Consider the following 23,411-nt stretch of genomic DNA (forward strand, 5'->3'; position numbering starts at 1 on the left):
AATGGAGTGTAACTATGCTTCAAGATCCTGATTGCCTCTTGAAGCGTATGAATCTCTACTAGGGAAAGACTACTATCACCGTGCTCATCTAACACAGGAGCACCCCAACCAAATGTAGCTAGCATCTAATGACTAGCATTATAATGCTCATGAGCTAAAGAAATGTCACTATCACTCACCTTCAGCTAACAAGTCACATAATGCCTCTATAACCCCTACCTCCTATGCAAGCTCTTTGCCTCACTAACTACACTGTGATAGGAAACCGAATCAGAACTACCCACCACTAGATCAGTCACTGCATGTGTGATATCGACCTTGCACAACTCCTCATCTGAAGAAATGGAAACCCTTGCAATATCAATCTCACATGTCTCAACTTCCACCTCAAACATAAGATCATGCAAACATCGATCCTGAGACTCATCAAAAACCTCCTTAGAGTCATCATCCAATATTTGATTAGGGATATCATATCCAATACAACTCATAGTATCATCAAATGTGTCCATACCATCTACATCCACATCTCCCAACTTTGTTGTAATACCTATATCACCAATATTATAGTTGGGTGACTCCATACATGCCTTGGTCCTACCTAAGGAAGCAACTACCTCTTGTACTAGAGCAACACTACAGTAGCTGACATATAAGTCACCAATAACAACTCCCTCCTCCAGTGAGTCTGAAAAGTCAATGCTGCTATCCATCAAGGGTATTGACACATCTACTGATCTCTGGGAATGAGTCCATCATCAACACTGTGGATGGGGCTAGCAGGTGTCGTACTAAATATAGGTACATTAGCATCATGGCAACCTGTAGAGGAAAACTGAAGCTTCCTTCCCTATAATCTCGATGTTAGCCTTCTAAAGGCAAAAACAATATACCTCGCTGCCCTCTCAACTGTCGTGGGATCCAACAAGCTCTCCGCCAACCTCTGTTGATGAAGCTTCAATTTCTCCAAACTCTCTTGCAAGGCATTCATTTTTACGCTAACTTCCTCATTACTCTATTTACTTCTAGAACTGCCAATCCTATGTCCATCTATAGCTAGAGAAAATAACGTGTTGGTCACTCTAGAAATCAGATCTGAAAATTTTTAGTCAACACCAGACAAAATAAAAACTGAGCCCAATTCCTGTAGGCTGGTAGGAAACCGCTCTAATACCACTGTAAAAACTCTATGTATGCTCTGATACCACTGTAATAACCCTGTCTGGTTATAGCTATATCAAGCATCAATTTCTTTCACATTTCAATGGTTTGACATTTTGTCAAACACTTGGCAAGCAGCCCAAATACCATTGAATATATGATGTCTTAAATTTTCAAACACAATATCAGGATGTACAGGAAACTGATCACAAATTTATTTAATTTTGGCCTTATAAGTTTTGCATAAATAAATACTAAATGCCAATAAACAATTCTGAAATGATTCACGCCAACCTCTAAATTCATTCACCAACAAACCATATAGCAATATAATAAAAAGGGAATTTAATTGTTGGCTGATTATAAATCAGAATTTGAAACCAGCCTGTTTACTTTCAAACTATGTAATATTAACCAAATTTTACAAATTAAGAACCTAGTCTTTGCCATATAATGTAATTGCAAAGTCAAATTGAAAGTTGCCTGGTCCAATTTCAACTTGGCATTCACAATCTACTCTTACAAATGCTGCCCACTAAACCCTCGTCCAACAATAGAGAAATTATAATATTCAGTTGTATAAATGCTCTTTAGCCACAATTAATACAAAAAGAGGAGACGATAATAAAACTCAAAAGTCCACAATACCTCAGCTATGGATTCTCATAATTAAATCTACAATATTTCAACTGTAGATCCCAAACCCTTATACTTCAGCAAGGGCACAAACTTCAAACTCAAAAATGTCTCAAAGACAACAAGAGAAAAATAAAATAATAAAATAATTGGATGCTTTACTCATCAAATGAGCTCATATTTATAATCTCCAAATGGCACAAAGTTTCCCAAATGAACTTCACTTAAGAAGATTTGCGCACACAACATTAAAATATAATAAATTGCCATTAAAATCTAATTTATTAATTGCTTTTGGCTCTGAAAATGACCTTTTCCACCATAATTTAAAATTTTGACAAGGCCACTGTTTCTTGTTCTCATTATTTAAAACTTTTTGTCTCGATTCCAACAAACTATAATACTGAGGTGACGAACCAAAAACATTATCAAAAATAGCAACCTTAGTGTATTTATATGAATAATAATAATAATTCACCCGTCTTGCAAAAACAACTGAAGAGGCATCAAAATCAAAATCTGACAACACCAAAGTGATCCTAATGATGAAAGATGATGAATGAACTTGACAAGGTAACTTACTATAAATAGACACTCCCTCCAAGATTCTTGGAGCTCAAACTGGAAGCTCGAAATAAACACTAAGAGCATCCTCCAACTCCTCTAACTCAGCTAAGCTCATTGGAACCAACAGATTGATTTACTATAAATAGTAAGTCCCTCAAACAAAGCCAAAACACACCATAGGCTGCTAGAAAGCCTATAACCACACAACTGAGACCCTCAAATCCCATTGTCAACTCAGAAGGGTTGCGATGATGAATTGACTTGGCCAACTATAGGAACCTATTAAAAAAGGGGACATTACAGTAACTTTCACTTTTGGCAAGGACAAATTGATGTGAGATGGAAGCAAAAGAGGGGAATACAACTCAAAGGAGGGGTATAAATTCCTCAAGTCTCTCCATATGAGCACAAAGGACTTCCTCCCTACAACGTTATGTTGGAATTAAGCTTGTTTGCCTACTGAAGGATTTTTCACCTAGTTAGTTTTAAATAGAAAGGTCCTTACCTCAAAAAGATTTAAGAAAATGGGATGCCAAAGCCCAAGTATATATCCTTTATGCAAAAATAAGGAAGAATCTATTGACCATCTTTTTTGCTTTGCCTTTATTCAATTCAATGCTGGAAATGACTCTATTCACAATTGGGATGGGTATCAACATTTCCAAGAACTATAATGGATGTGATATATGCTTGGCCCCTTCCTTAGAAAGGACAGTGTTTATAACTCTATATGGATTTCTACACCTTCCATAGTCCTATGGGAATTACTAAAGGAACACAACTAGAGAATCTTTCAGGATAAGAAAATAATTTAGAACAACTTCTAATTAAAATTAAGACTTTTCTCATTGAATTTGCCAACAGTTAGGTTTTGAATAAACAAAAGGAGGCTATAATGTCTCATTGAGATGGGAAAATGAGAGGCAAGTAGATAGGTCTAAAATTACCCCTTTTATAGGAGTAGGGGGAATCTTCAAAAACAAAATGATAGATGTGTCAATGGAAACCACCCAAGGAAGGATAGAGCTTCAAGAGGAAATCCAAGCAAAGAAGACATTTGTTGTAGTATCCATAACTTAGAAGGCAAGGAGATAACAAAGTTAGCAAGATATATTAGAATAGAAACTAAAAATAGGGTAGAATTAACAACTTTAGTTGAAGAACTAGATTGTGTAAAACTCTTGGTTGCAAGAATGTAGAGATTAGAGGAGATTCTACAATTATAATAAATGCTATAAGGAAAGGATCCCTCAATAATTGGAGACTGGACTCAATTTTATTTAGAGCCATCTCACTACGTCAGACCTTTGACAAGATTGCAATCAATCATATATACCAAGAGGGCAATCAAAGAGTGGATGAATTAGCTAATATAGGTATAGAAGTGTCGTCTGTAAATATTGTGTAGCCGACAAGGTGTTGTCGTCGGTAAAGATTTTGTAGCTGACGGGTTTTGGGTTCATGTCATTGGTAAAGATTTGTAGCTGACAAATAGATTAGTATTGTTATGTAGCCAATGGACCCCTTCGGGAAGGTTCGGCAGAAAGTATTTATACCCCGTCTGGGATCATTGTAAATCATCTTATGGGATCAGATGCTATGTATGTAATCTCTTGACATATGCGAATAATAAAAGGAGTTTTTCTGTTCTTGTTCATTGTTTGTGTGCATTAATCTAATTAATCTATGCAATAAACATTTGGCGCTATTGCCCTATGAATCTGGAAGGAGGGAGGGATGAAGCTTAATGCCAAATCAGCTTAACAAGGATCAAAATAAGAAAAAGGGAAAAGATGGAATATGTATTGCGTAAAAAAATTTAATTATGGCACAGCAAGCCGAACGCAAAAGGAAGTTCCAGAAGATTGCCGATGGACACAGAAGTGTGGAAGAATTGTTGGAGACTCGATAGCGGGTGGAGTTGGTGGAAGAAGCAAGGGAGGAGTTTTTGAATTTGTATTCACCGAGGGAAGAGAATCCAAACAGAAGGGAATCGACTCGCACGGTTCGAAGTGCCCAGAGAGCACAAGCATGGAGTGAACTCTTCGTCCGAGATACACTTCCCGAAGGGACAACTTCAGAAGATCCTTCTTCACCAAAGTTCGCAGCTATTGAGACCATCAGTGTGGGAGAGCAAACCGTCGGTGTGGGAGAACAGACCGCCGATGTGGGAGTGCAGACCGCCGGTGTGGGAGTGAACAGTGCCAGTGTTGTAGGACTAAACAACGCCCGTTCACAAAATCTAGTAGTGATGGTGGGACCAAAGGAAAAGCTGCCGAAGTTTGATGGTGATGGCACAGCCGATCCAATTTGACATTGTAAAACATGCGAAACGATTTGGAGGGCAAATGGCATAACAGATACAAACGAATGGGTCCAACAGTTTCCGGCAACCCTATGGAGTGTTGCAATTGATTGGTTTGCCGATGTAGATCCCTAGAAATTAACCACTTGGGATGACCTCAAGAAGGAGTTTACTGTGAAATTTCAATTACTCTGGGACAACAATGAAATCGTAGCCGAAATATACAACACAAAACAACGGAAAAATGAAATAGTCTGAGTCTACGCTAGAAAGTTGAAGGGCTTGATCAACAAAATGGAGAATAAGCCGACTGATGGATTACAGAAAAGATGGTTCATTGAAGGCCTACACCTAAAATTGTGAAAAAAAATGAAGATCCTGCTGCCATCATCATACACTGAAGCGTACAACCGAGCACTGAACCTGGAAAGTGAGCAGAAGAAGAAGAAGAGTAGCTCCTCTGAGTTAGACGATGACGCATCTTTCAAAGAAGACAGCAGCGATGATGAAAGCGGAAGCAAGAAGGTCTGAGCCCTCCAGAAGGACATGATCCGGATGATGAAGGAATTCAAGAACACGTAGAAAGAAACAAAGGGAAGCGAACTATAGTGCACAGAATGTAAGGCAGAAGGTCACACAAAAGGCTCCTATCCAAAGATCCAGTTTTGCAACATCTACCAGATCATGGGACATTCCACAAAAGAATGCCCCTTCAATATCAAAACTAGAGAACCTCAACAAGTGCTCTTGACATAGGCAGCTTCCACGTCGAGAGGGAACGAAAACACAAACATTGATGGTACCACTTCAGGTGGGTACAAAAATAATAGCAGAGGGCAAAACAACAACAATGCGAACGGACGGCCAATCGTTCAATGCCGAGCATGCAATTTGTGAGGCCACTTTGCTCGGGATTGTACAACGGCAAACACACTGAAATTATTATGCAGGTGGTGCAGACCCGACGATCACGAAGATGCCAAGTGCCCAAAGTTGGGAGTGAATTTGATCATTGTCAGGACAGACGAAGAGGAGGTGCTAGCAATCACACGAAAATAAGCGAAACTATATCCCGATCCAGCGGAAGAAAAGAAGAGGCTGGAGGAAGTACGAAAGGAAATTGAGAAAGCAACACAGGCGGAGACATCTTAGTTGAAGGTTACCACGGGCACCTCACCAAGGAATTGTGTGGAACAAAACATCATACATCAAATATTACAAACTGAGGTACCCATCAAAATAGGCAATCTGTTGCTCACAATGCCTCAAATCCGATCGGCACTCACAAATATTGCACCAACTGCCAAGTTACCAGGAGAAGCAGGAAGAGGGAAGGAAATTGCCACTGGTGGAGAAGACCCAATGTTGTTAGCCCTCACATCCGAACAACATTCGGCGGTCGTTGAGATGGGGATTCTCGGAAGTGTGCTGACGGACACAATTGTCGACAGAGGGTTTGGCATGAATGTCTTACTTGTGGATACCTGGAAGAGATTGGGACAGCCGACATTGTGGCCGCCTATATTCCAATTGCTAACAGTAGACCAACACGGCATTAAGCCTCTCGAAGTCCTGATGGCACAAACAGTGACGATTGGCACATAGTCATTCTTGCTTGACTTCGTCGTGATCCCGCTGAAGACAAAAGGATACGACGCCATTCTAGGCCGTAGATGGCTTATTCAGGCCAGAGTCAAACATGACTGGAAGAAAAACACTTTAGCACTTGAAAGCAAAGGGCGGAAATTCGTCATTGATCTGCACACCCAGATGGTGGGGGAAGAAGCTCTGTCATCAGATTCTGAAGAAGAGGATGAAGGGAGGCAACGTATGGAACCAGATCAGGAGGGAGTCCTGCGGTTGGAAGGAGGAGCAAAAGACGATGATTTGGATTCTGTCAACGATCTTTACCACTGGCAGATAGAGGACTACGAACTCTTTCCGAGCTGTAATATGTTAAGGGTGGACGAAGGTGAGAAAGAAGAGGAAAATGAATGTTCAAAGGAATATAGAGAAGTGGAAGAAGGAAAGGTGGTTACGGTTGAAGCTGAGGGGAAGAACATACAGTACGAACCCAGAAAAAAGAAAGATCCCACCATACAACTACGCAAAAAGAAAATGTTACAACGAACCACTGATATATTAGAAGGGTGCTGGCAGCAAGGAAAACACATCGTACGGTTTGCACAGGAAACAAAGAGAACAGGCTTAATAAAAACTTCAGCAATGCAAAGTGAAGGTCCTAAAATCAAGAATACAGTTATTAACAGCAAGGGATGGCAGCCGACGAAATTACAGGCACAATGGGCCACGAAGGTGACACAGAATAGACGCAAAGCGTGGCGTGATGAGCACCTAGAACTGAATAGGTTTCAGCGGGGGCAATTGGTGTTTAAGTATGACGAATGAAATAAACCAGGAAAGTTTAAGGTCGTGTGGGTCAGGCCATACCAGATCTGGGAGGTAGGTGACAATGGAGTAATAAAATTGTGGACCTTAGACGAGCAAGAAGTGCCTCAGGCAGTCAACAGGTTGAAGCTAAAGATGTAGTATGCCAAGAAGACTCTGTCGTCAGTCCAGAATGGCCAAGTCCGAACAACTCCCTCGTCATTGCAAAATGGCGAAGTCTAGAGGCAAAATTGAGGTGTATTTTTTCAAAAAAAAGAAAAAGAAAAAAAAGAAAAAAAACGAAAAAAAAAAGAAAAAGAAAAGAAAAGAAAAGAAAAAGTGGCCTTTATAATCCGTGGCTTATCTCCCCACAAACCCATCTGACAACTCCTTTTTCCGCGGACCCCATATTTTCCCCCACGCCTGACCTTGACTTGCGATTTGTTTTTAGCCCATGGCAAGCTCATCCCATGGGTCTCTTGAATTCCCCGCGGCACTTATTTGTTTTTAGCCCACAAGTTGCCTTTCTTACCCGTGCACTCTCCCACGACCATCCTATCTCCTCTTTCCCACGGATTGTTTTCCCCGCAGATGTTTCTACCCCGTGGCTATTTTTCTTGCGGATGGGTTTGTCTCACACGGATTTTTTTCCCTGCGGCTGTTTTTGTTTCCCATGGATGCTGCTTCTACCCTTTCGCGGATGACTTTTCTTATTCTGCAAATGTCCTTTCTTATCTCGCGGATGTGTCTCTTTCCTCCTCTCGCAAATGTGTATCCTCTTCCGTGGACGGTGCTATCTCGACGAAGGTATTCGACAAGGGTGTTTTATTCTTCCGTGGAATGAATTCCTGTGGCTGATGTTCCCGTGGAGGTTAGTAAATTGTTGCAATCAAGCGTTTTGCCAGGAGTGAAGGTAGAAGGAAGCAGTCAGAAGTGAAGGAGCAAAAAAAAAAAATGACAATAGATTGAACCAGTTCGAAATGAGTAACGCATGATGCTAAAGGGAAGATAAATACATAATCAGGTAGAAAACATAAGCGGTTGGCAGAAAGAGTGTTGGATCAAAAAAAAATCACAAAAATGGTGTTTCGTGTGGCTTCGGAAGTGCTATTTTGGTCTTGGTGCACCTGGGGCACTGCGCCACGACCCCATGGGGGCGCTGCCCCTCAACCCCGTTGGGTAGACCCCCAATTGCTACAGTTATCAGTCGTGGAAAGTGTGACTAGTTGATGAGACCTAGAGCTACTGCAGACATAGTGTGCCAAAGGTGGAAAGATCAACGGAGCAAGTCCTTCGAGAGGGGTGATGCACTGTGAGGCACTTGGAGTAGGTGTTGGGCATGAAGCTATCTTGGTGGATGCATGGAGAGCTCAGGAGGAGCTGATCATCCAGTTGAAGGTAGTACGGTAACACTTGGCTCAGTGTACCGAAGAGTTGGAAGCAGAGAAAGCGGCACAGGTAGCTATCTAGGTCAGCTTGACTAAGGAGACAGTATTGTATTGGCAGAGGCTACAGATGCATCGTGGGTTGGAGACCAATTTGGTGCACACACGAGATGAATGTGAAAGTGATGTGACAGAAACAGATCTATCTTGTTTTAGTTAGCCAGTTAATGTATTTTGTTTGTTAATTTGTCTCGGATATTTTGTAATTGTCGTCCGGAGATGACTTTTTCTTGTAGGGGGGATGATGTTGTCTGTAAATATTGTGTAGCCGACAGGGTGTTGTCGTCGGTAAAGATTTTGTTTACATTCATGTCGTCGGTAAAGATTTGTAGCCGACGGATAGATTAGTATTGTTATGTAGCCAACGGACCCCTTCGGGAAGGTTTGGCAGAAAGTATTTATACCCCGTCTAGGATCATTGTAAATCATCTTATCGGATTGGATGCTATGTATGTAATCTCTTGGCGTATGTGAATAATAAAAGGAGTTCTGTTGTTCTTGTTCATTGTCTATGTGCATTAATCTAATTAATCTATGCGGTAAACAAGAAGAAGGTCCGACATAAGAAGTCAAAATTTCAATTTAAGGACTCCATTTAAATTAGGGATGGTTTAGATTTCTTAGAATTTCAGCCATAGTCTACATCTCATTATCCTGGGGAAGATTTAGGGGTCTTTCTTTAGCTTTTACCCACTACCTAAATCTAACATCCCAAGACAATATGATTGGATAGACAGATTCATTATGGAAGATGATAATGGAGCCTGGAAAAATGTGTTTGAGGTGAATATAGAGGTTCATGAATCATCCAATTTGGACTCAATAGACAAGGAGCCTCTTTCACCCCCATTTTATGCTAATAGAGTAACATAGGTTTATTAATATTGCATTTTTATGTAGCTAAGCTGGTAAAACACCCTTCAACGTAACAAGTTGAGAATTACATTGCTTAAGATATGTTTTTTCAGCTGAGGAGTGACTACTTTGCTCTATTAGATGTATTTTTTGATGATTTAGATGTATATTTTATTTTTATTTAAGAAATAATTTTATCACTTTATATTTCATTTCTATGCCCTTTTATATTCATGTTTTGTGACTTTTCACCCATATCCTTAACATAAATGCAAAATATAGTGCTTAAATTATATGTAGATCTCGATCAAAGGTAGAAGAAGCAGCGAAGGATGAGGAATGACCTAGAAGGAAGGCAGAAAAATGTAACTTGGGACTAAAAGCTGATTATCTAGATGTATTTATGTACTTTATGATGTATCAAGGCTTAGGCCATTTATCTATTAAATAAAAGCAAATATATTAAATCATTAATGAAACTTTTTTAAAAAGCCACTTGGGTCTGTTAAAGCATGTAGCTTCAGTCTGACAATAACTGTGATCAAGATATATATACATATGTATATATATGTATACCACTATGATGCACATACTATTATAAATATACATATATATAATAGCAATATATAAAACTTTGCATAGTTGAAACTGATGAATATATATATATTGTCTAAGATCTCATTTTAGACATGATTGAAACTTATTTTGATTCCTTTGATTTAAGATCACTATCGATCTATATTATATTGAGTTGCAGTTCATAATGATTGGTAATACATGATTAAGACTTGTGTTAAGTCTATATAAATCGGGTATGATAAACTAACAGCAAACCGGTGTGATGGTGAATGCTCATGTCTCCATTCAGAGACATGCCCATTCACCCTCATAACCCTCCATGTGATATGTATATTTGATCTGCCCAACATAACAAGGCATCAAAATCAATTAATTCAAGCACATCAAAGGATCATGAGCATCTCAAGTTCAAGAACATCTTTGTTATCTCTGTTATTTCTGTAGTAACATATATTGATTCTGGAGCAAATTAAATTCATTGACATCATTATTCAAATCTGCAATCAAAGTTGTGAATTAGTCAGCCTCTTAATGAAATCTGGTAAGAAACTTTACAGGGTCGAATACTTATGAGAAATTATAAAAAGGGATTTGAGAAGAGGGAAAAGCATCATTGTAAATTGTTGAATTTGTTCGCATTTGGTGAAGACTCGAGAAACTTCCAAGAATTTGAGAATTGGCTTGGGAATTGAGAATTCTACAGGTATTTTCAGCACTTTGAATTGGTGCAATACCTAGTGAAGTTGGTCTCATTCAAAGGACTAGAATGGACTAATTGTTTGCAGGAATTGGTGTCCTAAAGACTCATATCATTCTATTTGTAACTGCAGAAGTCTAAGGGACTCAATTATTGTAGATCGTCACTAGCTAAGAGGCATGTGTTTGATATTAATGATACAAGCTGAGTTCTTTAGACGCCACAACATTCATAGGGAAGGTGGTGTTAGGGTTTATGGAGGCACATTTTGAGTAGAAGCTTCCTCTAATTGTGTTTGCAAACCTAGATGTCCAGAAGTGCATGAAGTTCAGAGGGTTCAGATTAAGATTTACATTCACAACTTTCTAGTGTTTAGAAGCTAGGTTCTTGTTTGCAATAAATAATTTCATGGATGCATGTATTGGATATTGTATTTTCATAACTAGAGTAATTATTTTCCAATTCATGCTTTTTATTTCATATATTGTCAAAAAAAAATTTAAAAAGCATAAGCTCTCAAAGAAACAAAAGGAACCATAAAAGTTAAAAAAACAATGTCCTTAATATTTAATTAGAGGGAGAACCATCAGGGTTCTGATAGTTATTATATATTAATTTATTTTTCTTCATCAATCTAGTCAGTCTACTTGGTACTGTGCACTTTTTTGATAAATCTTGAACAAATTCATTATTAAAAACATTTTTGTGGTGATGCAAGCTCCTCTCTACCATAGTTCTACTTAAAATGATATCTTTGACTCATGAATATCATATTAAATGAGTTTTTACACTTGAAAAGAAAATGCTCTTTTGTACCCATTTTCTCAATGTATACTTATGTATGTGATCAAAGTAGATTGTCATTTATTAGATGTCTTCAAAATTGATTTACTGAAGAATGCTATCTGCGATTGAGACTGTTGATTTAGAAACATAAACTTTCATAATTACATCATATAACTCCAATACCACCATCACTTGTTGTCACTATCCCTTTTTTGATAAAATCTTGAACAATTTCTTTATTAAAAACCTTTGGTAGTGATTTAAGCTCCTCTTTACAATAGGTCTACTTTAAATTTTCTCCAACTCGTGAATATCATATTCAATAAGTTTTTACACTTACAAAGAAAATACTCTTTTGTACTCATTTACTCAATGTATACTTGTGTATGTGATCAGAGTAGATTATCATTTATTAGTTAATGGTGTCTTTAAAATTGATTTTATGAAAGAATGCATAGAAAAAGTTTTAAATCCTTAAAAAGTCTACATATTCCATTTTATTCTTCAAAATGTGGAGTTTGTACAAAGTATAAATGAAAAATTAGCCTGCCCATCGTCTGTCACTGCTACTTTTACATTTTGCCCTTAGAATAGTAGGGCATTCCCCATGCCCATAGAATTTTAGGGCCAGAGATGGCCTCCCCAAAGGCCTCTCCCTCCCCTCCGGTGCCACCCTGCTAAATTCCGCTAAAGAAACAATAGGCGCCGACGACTCATCCACAATATAAGAAGGAAGGGGGGGGCGCCCGCCAATAAAGAGCCCTACTATTCTATAGGTTCTACCGCTTCTTCGCTGACCCTTCTGGCTTAATCCATAACCCCCCTCTATATAAAGAATTGGCCGAGCTTATCCGAATAAACAATACCCCCATTCTCCCCCACTATTGGTGCCGTTACCCACTATAGGGAATTCTGGAGTTTAGGATATGCTGCTCGCAAGAACTGGCTTTGGCTTTCTGGTGCAGCATGGTGAGAAGCTGCTGGTCCCGGGTCTGCTGCCTTTCCTGTTGCTTATTCTACCCTTACCAATCTCCCTACTATATTCGTAGCCCACCTCTGCTTGCTCAATTATAGGCTGCTGGACCGGATACTATATAGGATGCTGCTGGACCTTAGAAAAGTAGGGCCCCACCCCATAGAATTTTAGTCAATCCAAGAAAAATGTTAGGTTGTCAGATTTGTGCTGAGTCTAAGTAAGGTATCTAATAGATTGTCTAGTTTGCCCTCAGGCAGATGTTAGTGTGATTGGACATTGAGTTTCCAAGTGTACCAATAAGTTTCCAATGTCAATCTTCATCCTTTATCTATTGTGTAAAGTTGAAGTAAGTGATTTCCCAAGCCCCTAGGTCCCTTGATGGGCCATATTTATGAGTCAATTAAAATGGATATTTTATAAGTAAAGTGGAACAGTAAATACCCAAAATATCATCGACATAAAGATCAAAATATTAAAAAATGAAAGTAGACTTTATGCTTAAATTTGTTATGTAAGATTGGCAAAAGAAAACATTGTATATGTATGGCTTGGGTAATCCTCACCTGATCCTCAGAAAAATCAGTGCACTTGTAACATATTTTCATCCCATTGTTGAGGATCAATTGTGTAGCCCCAAATTTGGCAAAGTCAATTTTTGAAACAATGTCACTGCAGTTTAACAAAACAAAAGTCCTGTTAACAAACCAATTAGGAAAAACTATTTGAAAACTACGGACAGATGGAAGTGAGACTCTTTGAATGAGCAATAATAGTCTATAGATATGCTATAGGTAACTATATCCTAAATAAAATTAATCCAGAAAATGAAAAAGGAATGTGCTATGATTTCTATGATTGTTTATTTTATTTAACTAGAGAAGTTTATTACTCACGGAAAATGCAGATACATGTAAAAAAAACAGAAAATCAGGATTCAATAATAGTCTACAGATCAAAGATGGCTTTTTTATGTACTAAAATGATCACAAGAACGACATCCCCATTTCCAATTTCTCTTTTTAGACATACATGAATGCATCAACTGTTTCAAAATTCAATGGTAGATGACATACAAAAGGGACCTCCGTCTAAGTACATTACAATTTGCTTGATCATTTATGTTATTTAAAGATTGTACTTTTATGTACTCAGCACACACAACTACATTGAACAAAACCTAAAATCAAGGTGCAGAAATATTGTCCACAGATCAAAGCTGATCTTTGTATATATGACCATGATCACAAAAATCATCTCCCTGACGCCTATCTCTCTCTTCACATATACATTTATCTGTGTTCAAAACTGAATGGTAGATGACATAGGCTTCTGAAACCTCAAAGGTAAAAGTTATAAGTGGATCCTCTTGCCATTTCTATGCTTTTGAATCAAAGAATATAAAATACATTTGATTTTTAACATAAAATGGAGTAGAACTTACGCTTGCATTCTTGAAGTGCTTTGTTGCTACTAACAGAAATGGCTATTCAAATCAGACGCAGATCTGCAATACACCAGACCAATGTATTTAGAGAATACATATATCTATGTTGTATAAAAATCTTTAACTTAAAAGACTTCTTTAAATGCACTCATTTTGACAAGTTAATAGTTCACTGGATTTAGATTCATCCTTTTTGGTAGCTAGACTCTTGTATGCTTCTAGTTTGATTCAGGCCTTGGGCTTGTAGCCTCTTATCCTTTTCTTTATCAATCCAAGGTAGGTCACTTGTCCTTTGCAAATCATCGATCAGGAAAAAAAAAAGAACAATCTCTTTCACAATAGAGTATTCCATAACTAGACTAAATTTAGGATGGAAAACAATCATAAAAAAGCAGAGTACTTTCCACACTATGGAATAATTGTACTCTATAGGAGAACTGGTTTTAGAGGCCTAGGACAATGTGGATTTCAGAATGGCTATAAAATATCCCAACTGAACAATCCTTGAAGGTTTGCCTAAAGTATAATCAATCATTTCAGTTTCATTTGAAAGAAATCTCTTAAAGAAGCATAGCCACATGAGTCAGGCTTATGAATCAGTCAACAAGCCCAGGAGTAAGAACTTTACTGGGAATAGCTAAGCTATAAATTAGAAAACACCTGACTAATTGCCATCACGGATGATCTAACTCAAAAACTACAAAATTTCATAACACATAAACAGTTTCTTTTACTCATTTTCACAAAGGATCACAGCAAACTTGAGAGTACTCCCCACTTAAGAAGGGTCAATTTTCTATAGAAGAATTTCAGGAGTCCAGAGTGATTCTCAGTGAGTTCTGGTCCTTCTGGACTGTAACTACTTGTTGAAGGAGTCAAGTCAATCTCAAGAATATTTGACCATTTAGGAAGACCATAGTCCCTGGCCGAGAATAAATTCTTGATTTTAAACACTATGCTTTCCATTTCCAATTTCAACAGTAAGGTCCTTGATCCACAATTAAACGCTTTGCTTCAAAATACTTAGAAAATGTATTTTCAGTTGTCAAAAATATAAAAAATAAATAAGTTCTTTGGAACAATTAAAAGATGTGAGTAATTCATATTATTCTACAAATTATCCCAATTCAAACTTTTGCAAGCTTTACAAATTGTTGGGATTATATATAGTTTGAGCTAGATAGAGTAATATCAAGAAATAAGGTGCACTTAGTTTTCGTAGATTTCCAAGTGCAAAAAGCTACATTTTCTAAGTACAAAAACTAAAATTCTTGATCAGCTGTTTTCTGTGCAGGATTGAATTTCAAGTTAAGCTATTCTTCGTGTAGGTTAAATCAGTGAAGCATTCTCAATCACCTGTTTTCTGTGCAGGATTGAATTTCAACCTAAGTTATTCTTCATGTAGGTTAAATCAGTCAAGAATAAACACAGAGCTCCACCTTCTAAAATATTGGAAACATTAGAATTCAGTTTATTTCTTACAAGGATGGAACACAATCTTGGCAATCAATGAGAGCACATGACTGGATCTACTTGATAAGTTATCTCAATTGTACCAGAAGCTGAGCCATCGAGAAAGACCTGACAATCCATTGTAGAATTTGGCCCGCTGATTGAACATTATAAAGCATTGATATGTAGTAACTTTTACTCCAGATAACTAAATGAGTAAAAAAATTTAATTCTGAGTAGTTTCAACTTTCAACAGGGTCATTTGTGATCCTAGTTCTGGAATGTTTACAATCAATGTTCCTGAACTATCTGTACTTCATTCAAAAGCTTGAGATTGGAGTTTTTACGAGGTTACCAATAATGATGATGAAATAAATTTTTTGTGGTTGATAAGCCTTAAAACAAACTCAAGCAAACATTCCCCATTTCCAACATCAAATTTTAAAACACACACTAGTAAGGAAAATCAAGTGCTCTATGATTTCCTGTACAACCTTATTCAATTATCCAATTGGTAAACAAAAATCCACATGATTGTGCTTGTCCATCAGATAAGAGTTTTCTGTGAGTATGTCATGTCCCCTTTTCAAATAGTTAAAAATAATAAACCTTGCTAAGGCAAGCAGGCTCCAAAAGGGTGAAGTTTCGGCAAAAGGGGCTAATCTTTTGAAACCAATGGACTAATAAATAAAAATTATTATTAAATTATATTTTATTAACCCCTCTTGAACGTGAGTTAGGGTTATGCCCTCTTTTAAGGGGTTTGGAGGCATTTTGGGCTCATTCCAGAACTTGATTTTTGCTTATTTCTTTGTTGTTCTTCAGAGGCTGCCAAACCTGTGGAGAAGGAGACCCAAAAATGGGAGTTTGCAGGTTTCCAGGAAGGCTAAGGACGGAAGTTTGAAACCATTCCATGTGCATGCTCATGCAGAGTTTGCTTTTGTGCTGAACAGTGCAGATTTGTGAATTTTCGGGTGTAATTTTTGTAAGAGTTTGGTGTTTCCGGTTGAGTATTTCATATCAGTTTGGGTTTCTGCTGTATATCAGACTTTTAAATGTTAAAATAGAGCTGAACATATGTATTTGGATATGATTATACTTCTGTGATAGATTATTAAGTTTTTGTGGTGATTCCGGGCTATTTTGTGCTGTTTTCGGGAGCCCGATGAGCATTGTTTTTGTCCTCCGTTTGGGAGCTATTGTGTGCATGTTATACAGATCTAAAAATGTCATTTTATAGGCTGTTATGCTGCTCAAATTTCTGTAAAAATGTCCACTTTCAGATTTATCAATAATAGGTGAAGCTGTGAAGCTTTTGGCACTATTTTTGGCATACCCGATTTGGGGTTTATTGAGAAATTGGTGGATTTTTGAAATATTGGTTGTTTGATTTTAAAGATCTGATTTGAGGCTTGAAATATCATATAAAATCAGAGAAAGGGACATTTCAGTGGTATCAGAGCAATGATCTTGCCAGCCTGAGGGTTTGTAGAAGTTTGCATGTCAGTTTTGACAACTACCCGGATCTTGCATGTCATAATTTATGGTTGCATGTTGCTTCTAATCAGTTGCATGTCAAAATTTATGGTCGCATGCAACTAAGAGAAAGAGAAAAAAGATATTTGCAGCGAGAAAAGAATAAAGAAATTTTGATCAAAGCTCCAATTGAAAGTAAAAGTACAAAATCCAAGGAAGGGAAAAGTATGGCTGATCCAGATGAGATGGCAAAGAAATTCTTCCAAGACATCCAAAATACTCAGAAGCAAACAGTGGATAGTTTGGTAGAAACTAGAGAGGCTTTGCGAATATTGACAGAAAAACTACAAGGAGTTGCATCTATTAATGAGAAAGGGAGCACTTCAGAGGAGCCAAGAAATCTGAAATCCACACCATCTAAATCAACCAAAACTATTTTCTTGCCTGCAGATGAGCCACCAGTACCAAATCCAGCCATTAATCCCGTGGAAGAGGTTACAAGTAACTTGATTGCATTAAGAGCTACTTACAATGGCTTAGATAATGACTTTCGTAGTTCGGTTCCTTTTAGAGAATATGTGGATATGATGAACACTTTGATGCCCAAGAAAGAGAACAGGAGGGAGCATGACATAAGTGGAAGAGAGCTCAAAAATAAAATAAGCAAGTTTACAGCACCTACTTTTGATGGAACAAATAAAATTTCAACTAGAGCATGGCTACAAAAATTACAGACTTTCTTCACACTTAACTCCATGAAGGAGAGTGATGTTGTTCAATTTGCAAGTCTACACTTGGAAGATGTAGCCTATGATTGGTGGTATCATGGAATGACTACTCAAGGTCATGATCAGGTAACTACATTTGATGATTTCAGTCAAAGAGTGATAGATAGATTTGACCTCAAGGATGATGAAGAGTACTTTAAAGAATTGTCAAAGTTGAAGCAAACCAAATCAGTTAATGAGTATATAGAAGAGTTTCAAAAAGTAGCTGTTATGGTACCTGATATGAGTGAAAAGAGGATTGTTTATCTTTTTCTTGATGGTTTAGAAGATTCTGTTAAGGGTTTGGTTAAGGCTTTCTCACCCTCAACCTTACAAGAAGTTATCAAAAGAAGCTTGCAACTTGAAACTTGCGTGCCTATGAAATCAGTCACTAATCAAAAATCCCCAAATCTTTGGCAACATAAGGGAAATTTTCAGAAAAAGAATTTCCCAACACTACCACCAAAAGATGTGATAAATGTGGCAAAAAAGAAGGTAGATGAAGAGACTAGGAGTGAATTACAAAAGAAAAAGCTTTGTTTTACTTGTAGAGAACCATGGGTTCCAGCCTCCAGGACACAGATGTTTGGGAAAAGGTCAAGTGCACTATATTGAAGTTCCTTCAGAATCTGATTTAGATGAGCGTGAGGAATTTCATGATACTAAGGAGGAGGTAGAAGAAGAGAAAGAAAAAGAAATCAGCAAAGATGGCACTTTAGCAGCATTATCAGAAGTCCCAAGATACCATCCCTTTCGAATTCGAGGGGTACTAGCAGGGCAAAGGTTGATAGTTCTTCTTGATAGTGAGGCAACTCACAATTTTATTGATGAGGGATTTGTCATGAAAAGAGGGCTTAAAGCAGAAAATTTTGAGGGATTCAATGTTACTGTAGCTGATGATTCACTATGCCTTGCACATGGGTGGTGAAACAACTCAAGATGACCTTAGGAGATTATGAGTTATGTGATGACTTCTATGTGGTTGGTATTGGGGAGACAGATCTTGTATTGGGTGTTCAATGGTTGCACTCTATTGGAGGCTATTGCATGAACCATCAAACTATGGAGTTTAAATTTCATTCCAATGGGAAAGAAGTCATATTGAGAGGTTTATCGAATGGAGCACCTAGGGCGGTCTCTGCAAAGAGGATGGAGAGGACTTTTCGAAGAGGACAAGTAGCATGGGCAGCAGGAGTCATAATCCATCCAACAAGCTCTCCAAAGAATCAAGGTAATTTCCATTTTGAAATTCAAAATATTCTTGATAAGCATAATATAGTTTTCAATGACTTGCCTCTAGGATTACCACCAGATAGAGGTTTTGAGCATGTTATAGAGTTAGAACAGGGTGCCAAACCAGTTATAACAACCCCATACCGCCATCCAAGAGGTTATAAGGAAGAAATTGAAAAAACTATTAAAGAACTCCTGGACATGGGATTCATAAGGCCTAGCTCTAGTCCATTTGCATCATCTGTGGTACTTGTCAAGAAAAAGGATGGTACAATGAGAATGTGTATAGACTACAGGGCTCTAAACAAGAAGACCATAAAAAATAGGTATCACATACCACGCATAGATGAACTCATTGATGAGTTACATGGTGCTGTATACTTCTCAAAAATTGACTTAAGATCAAGGTACCATCAAATCCGAATGAGGAGTGAAGATGTGGAAAAGACTGCTTTCAGATGTTACTATGGGCACTTTGAATTTCTTGTTATGCCATTTGGCCTCACTAATGCACCTGCAACATTCCAATCTTGTATGAATAAGGTATTCAGCCAGCATCTTCGAAAATTTGTTTTGGTATTTTTTGATGATATCTTGATTTACAGTAAAACATGGGAAGAGCATCTAAAGCACATAGACACTGTTTTGGGAATCTTGGAGCAGCAATCCTTCTATGCTAAGCTATCTAAATGTGAGTTTGGTTTGAGAGAGATTTTATATTTGGCACATATTATAAGTTCTAAAGGAGTACAGGTCGATCAACAAAAAATCCAGGCAATTTTGGATTGGCCTCCACCCACTAATCTTACACAGTTGAGAGGTTTCTTCGGGTTGTGTAGCTACTATAGGAGATTTGCCAAAGGATTTTCTCAGTTTGCTGCCCCCTTGACTGATTTGACAAAGAAAGGAGCTTTTGTTTGGACAGAAGAGGCACAAAAAACATTTGATAAGCTTAAGGAGGTAATGAGTTCATGCCCTGTGCTTGCAATTCCAAATTTCTCTTTACCTTTTGTTGTTGAACGTGATGCTTCTGGAGAAGGTATAGGGGCTGTCCTAACTCAAAGGGGACATCCAATAGCATTTGAGAGTAGAAAATTAAATCAATCAGAGAAAGGTTACTCCATCTATGATAAGGAAATGTTGGCAATCATGCATCCACTTCATAAGTTTAGACAATATTTGGTATGTGGGAGATTCATTGTAAAGACAGACCATAATAGCCTCAGGTTCTTCTTGAACCAAAGGGATTTGAATGATCGTCAACAAAAATGGGTAAGCAAATTGCAAGCTTATGATTTTGATATTGAATACATGAAAGGAAAGAATAATGTGGTTGTTGATGCTCTCTCAAGAAAGCCCACTTTGTGTTCCTTATCATCTATCTCTGCTGATTGGAAAGTCTCCATAATTCTAGAGTATGCTAAAGATTCCTTTGCCACCAAGATTTTGGATAAGTTAGTGGATGATAACAGGTACAAGGTTGTTGATGAATTGATTTATTACAAGAACAGGATCTTCTTAGTGCTAGGATCAAAAACTAAGGAGAGGATATTGAGGGTCTTTCATGACACACCTTTAGCTGGTCATCAGGGATACTTCAAGACATACAGGCAAATTCGAGAGCGGTTTTCATAGAAGGGTATGAAGGAGGATGTCCTTAAACACATTAAGGAATGTATGGTATGCCAACAAAGCAAGAGTGAGCAAAATTTTCCTGCAGGGTTGTTGCAGCCACTTCCTATTCCTGAACAAAAATGGGAAAGTATTTTCATGGACTTCATCACTGGGTTGCCCAAGGTTCAAGATAAGGATTGCATATATGTGGTGGTAGATAGACTAACTAAGTATGCACATTTCTTTCCTATCACATTTAATTTCAAGGCATCACAAGTGGCCGAATTGTTCTTCAAGGAAATTTTTAGATTACATGGCTTGCCTAGAAACATTGTTAGTGACCGGGATAGTAGATTCCTCAGCTCTTTTTGGAAGGAGCTCTTTCATTTGGCAGGAACTGAACTCACTCCCAGTACTAGCTATCACCCTCAAACAGATGGACAAATAGAGATAGTTAATAAATGGATAGAGGGATATTTGAGAAACTATGTTTCAAATCAACAACATGCTTGGGTGAAATGGTTACACCTAGGGGAGTATTGTTACAATACATCTCATCACATGTCTATTGGTATGCCTCCTTTTCATGCTCTTTATGGTTATGATGCCCTTTCCTTTGTTGATCTAATACTTTCCGATAGTAGAGTACCTGCAGCAAGTGATTTCGTCAAGAAAAGCCAAGACATAATAAGGTCCCTCAAGGATAATCTACAACATGCACAGAACCAACAAAAGTTATATGCTGATAGGAAAAGGATTGAAAGATCTTTTGAGGTGGGAGATTTGGTATTTGTTAGGTTGCAACCATATAAGCAAAGCACCTTGAAGAGGAGTGGGGCAGAGAAACTCAAGCCAAGGTTTTATGGGCCTTATAAGATCATCAAGAAGGTAGGAGAGGTAGCTTATGAATTGGAGCTCCCACCAAACAGCAAAATACATAATATTTTCAATGTATCTTGCCTAAAGAAGGTTCTAGGCCAGCAAACCATAGTATATACAGAATTACCACCTCTTGATGATGAAGGGAAATTAGTTTTGATACCAGAAGAGATTTTGGATACAAGAGAGAAAAAATTGAGAAACAGGAGCGTCATAGAGCATTTGGTCAAATGGAAAGGATTACCACTAGAGGATGCAGCTTGGGAAGGAGCACATATTCTTGAGAATTCCAACCTTCATTGCTTGAGGACAAGCAATATTTGGGAGGGGAGGACTTGTCATGTCCCATTTTCAAATAATTAAAAATAATAAACTTTGCTAAGGCAGGCAGGCTCCAAAAGGGTGAAGTTTCGGCAAAAGGGGCTAATCTTTTGAAACCAATGGACTAATAAATAAAAATTATTATTAAATTATATTTTATTAACCCCTCTTGGACGTGAGTTAGGGTTATGCTCTCTTTTAAAGGGTTTGGAGGCATTTTGGGCTCATTCCAGAACTTGATTTTTGCTCATTTCTTTGTTGTTCTTCAGAGGCTGTGAAACCTGTGGAGAAGGAGACCCAAGAACGGGAGTTTGCAGGTTTCCAGGGAGGCTAAGGACGGGAGTTTGAAGCCATTCCATGTGCATGCTCATGCAGAGTTTGCCTTTGTGCTGAACAGTGCAGATTTGTGGGTTTTCGGGTGTAATTTTTGTAAGAGTTTGGTGTTTCCGGTTGAGTATTTCATATCAGTTTGGGTTGCTGCTGTATATCAGACTTTTAAATGTTAAAATAGAGCTGAACATATGTATTTGGATATGATTATACTTCTATGATAGATTATTAAGTTTTTGTGGTGATTCCGGGCTATTTTGTGCTATTTTCGGGAGCCCGACGAGCATTGTTTTTGCCCTCCGTTTGGAAGCTATTGTGTGCATGTTATACAGATCTGAAAATGTCATTTTATAGGCTGTTATGCTGCTCAAATTTCTTTAAAAATGTCCACTTTCAGATTTATTAATAATAGGTGAAGCTGTGAAGCTTTTGGCACTATTTCTGGCATACCCGATTTGGGGTTTATTGAGAAATTGGTAGATCTTTGAAATATTGGTTGTTTGATTTTAAAGATCTGATTTGAGGCTTGAAATATCATATAAAATCAGAGAAAGTGACATTTCAGAGTAACTATACAATGAGACCCAAAGTAATTTATTGCATATCCAATAAAGAATGGGAAATTTATTGTCTGGATAACAGTAACACTAATATCTGTAGAGTGAGAATTAATGTCTATAAGTTTCAGGAACTAACTGCGAGGGAATTCTGCGATACAGTAATTATGCATAATAATTTTTGCCAATTTCATTTAGGTTTTCATCATAAGAACTGTAGAGAGATGAAAAATATTGAAATCCTGAATGTTTTGAGCAGGTGTGACAGAAAAAAGCAAGGTGTCTCCTCCCTTATTTCTTTTAATTTTTGAATGCACTAAAAAGAGAAAGATAATGATAAGAAAGACATGAGCAAACTTAGTAATGAAGATCACTGAAAAATCGCAATTTTTTTAGAGCAAATAAATTTGATGATTTCCAAAACAAGGAACTAGCAGCAGCCAAACGTTGTGGCTAATATATTAACAGAAGGGAAAGGCACCAACCATGCATCTAAGACTCAAGGTTGTCTAAGGAGATGCAATGGTAGAACTTCTCAATAGAAAAATTCCATATCAGAAGGAACCCTCCTTAAAGTTGAGAAAGAAAGAAAGAAAGGAAATGTTTGTCGTACAGGTAAAGAAATCAACGCATACAGACAATAATAGCAGAATAATATTCGCATATGCTAAAACATACATTAAGCTTCATAATATTCGCAATAGCAGATGATTGATGATTTACAATGATCCCAAACGGGATATAAATACTACCGCCGAACCTTCCCGAAGGAGTCCGTCGGCCACAACATTACATCCGCTACAAACTATTTACCGATCGGCTACAAAATACAAAACACTGACGACAATCATTCCGTCGGCTACAAAAACACCGTCGGAACCATCCAGTCGGCTGACACCATCCCCCCAAAAAGAAAAGTCGTCTCCGGACGACAATTACAAAA

The 23,411-nt window shown here is 37.7% G+C and overlaps 1 protein-coding gene across 4 annotated transcripts in view; it reads right to left on the minus strand.

The window, feature by feature from the left end:
* LOC149564183 (zinc protease PQQL-like) overlaps nucleotides 1-23,411 on the minus strand; it is a 244,349-nt gene that overhangs the window by 209,322 nt on the left and 11,616 nt on the right. For all 4 annotated transcript variants that reach the window (XM_089827248.1, XM_089827245.1, XM_089827246.1 and 1 more), the window contains exons 2-3: nucleotides 13,837-13,899; nucleotides 12,959-13,064 (exon numbers count right to left, since the gene is read on the minus strand). In XM_089827248.1, coding sequence (XP_089683374.1) covers nucleotides 12,959-13,064; nucleotides 13,837-13,844 — 114 coding nt within the window. In that variant the 5' untranslated portion in view covers nucleotides 13,845-13,899. The remainder of the gene's footprint in view (nucleotides 1-12,958; nucleotides 13,065-13,836; nucleotides 13,900-23,411) is intronic.

This window comes from Cupressus sempervirens, chromosome 4 (genome assembly GCF_028749045.1).
Source record: "Cupressus sempervirens isolate cs-2001-9-10 chromosome 4, ASM2874904v1, whole genome shotgun sequence".
Taxonomy (NCBI): Eukaryota; Viridiplantae; Streptophyta; class Pinopsida; order Cupressales; family Cupressaceae; genus Cupressus; species Cupressus sempervirens.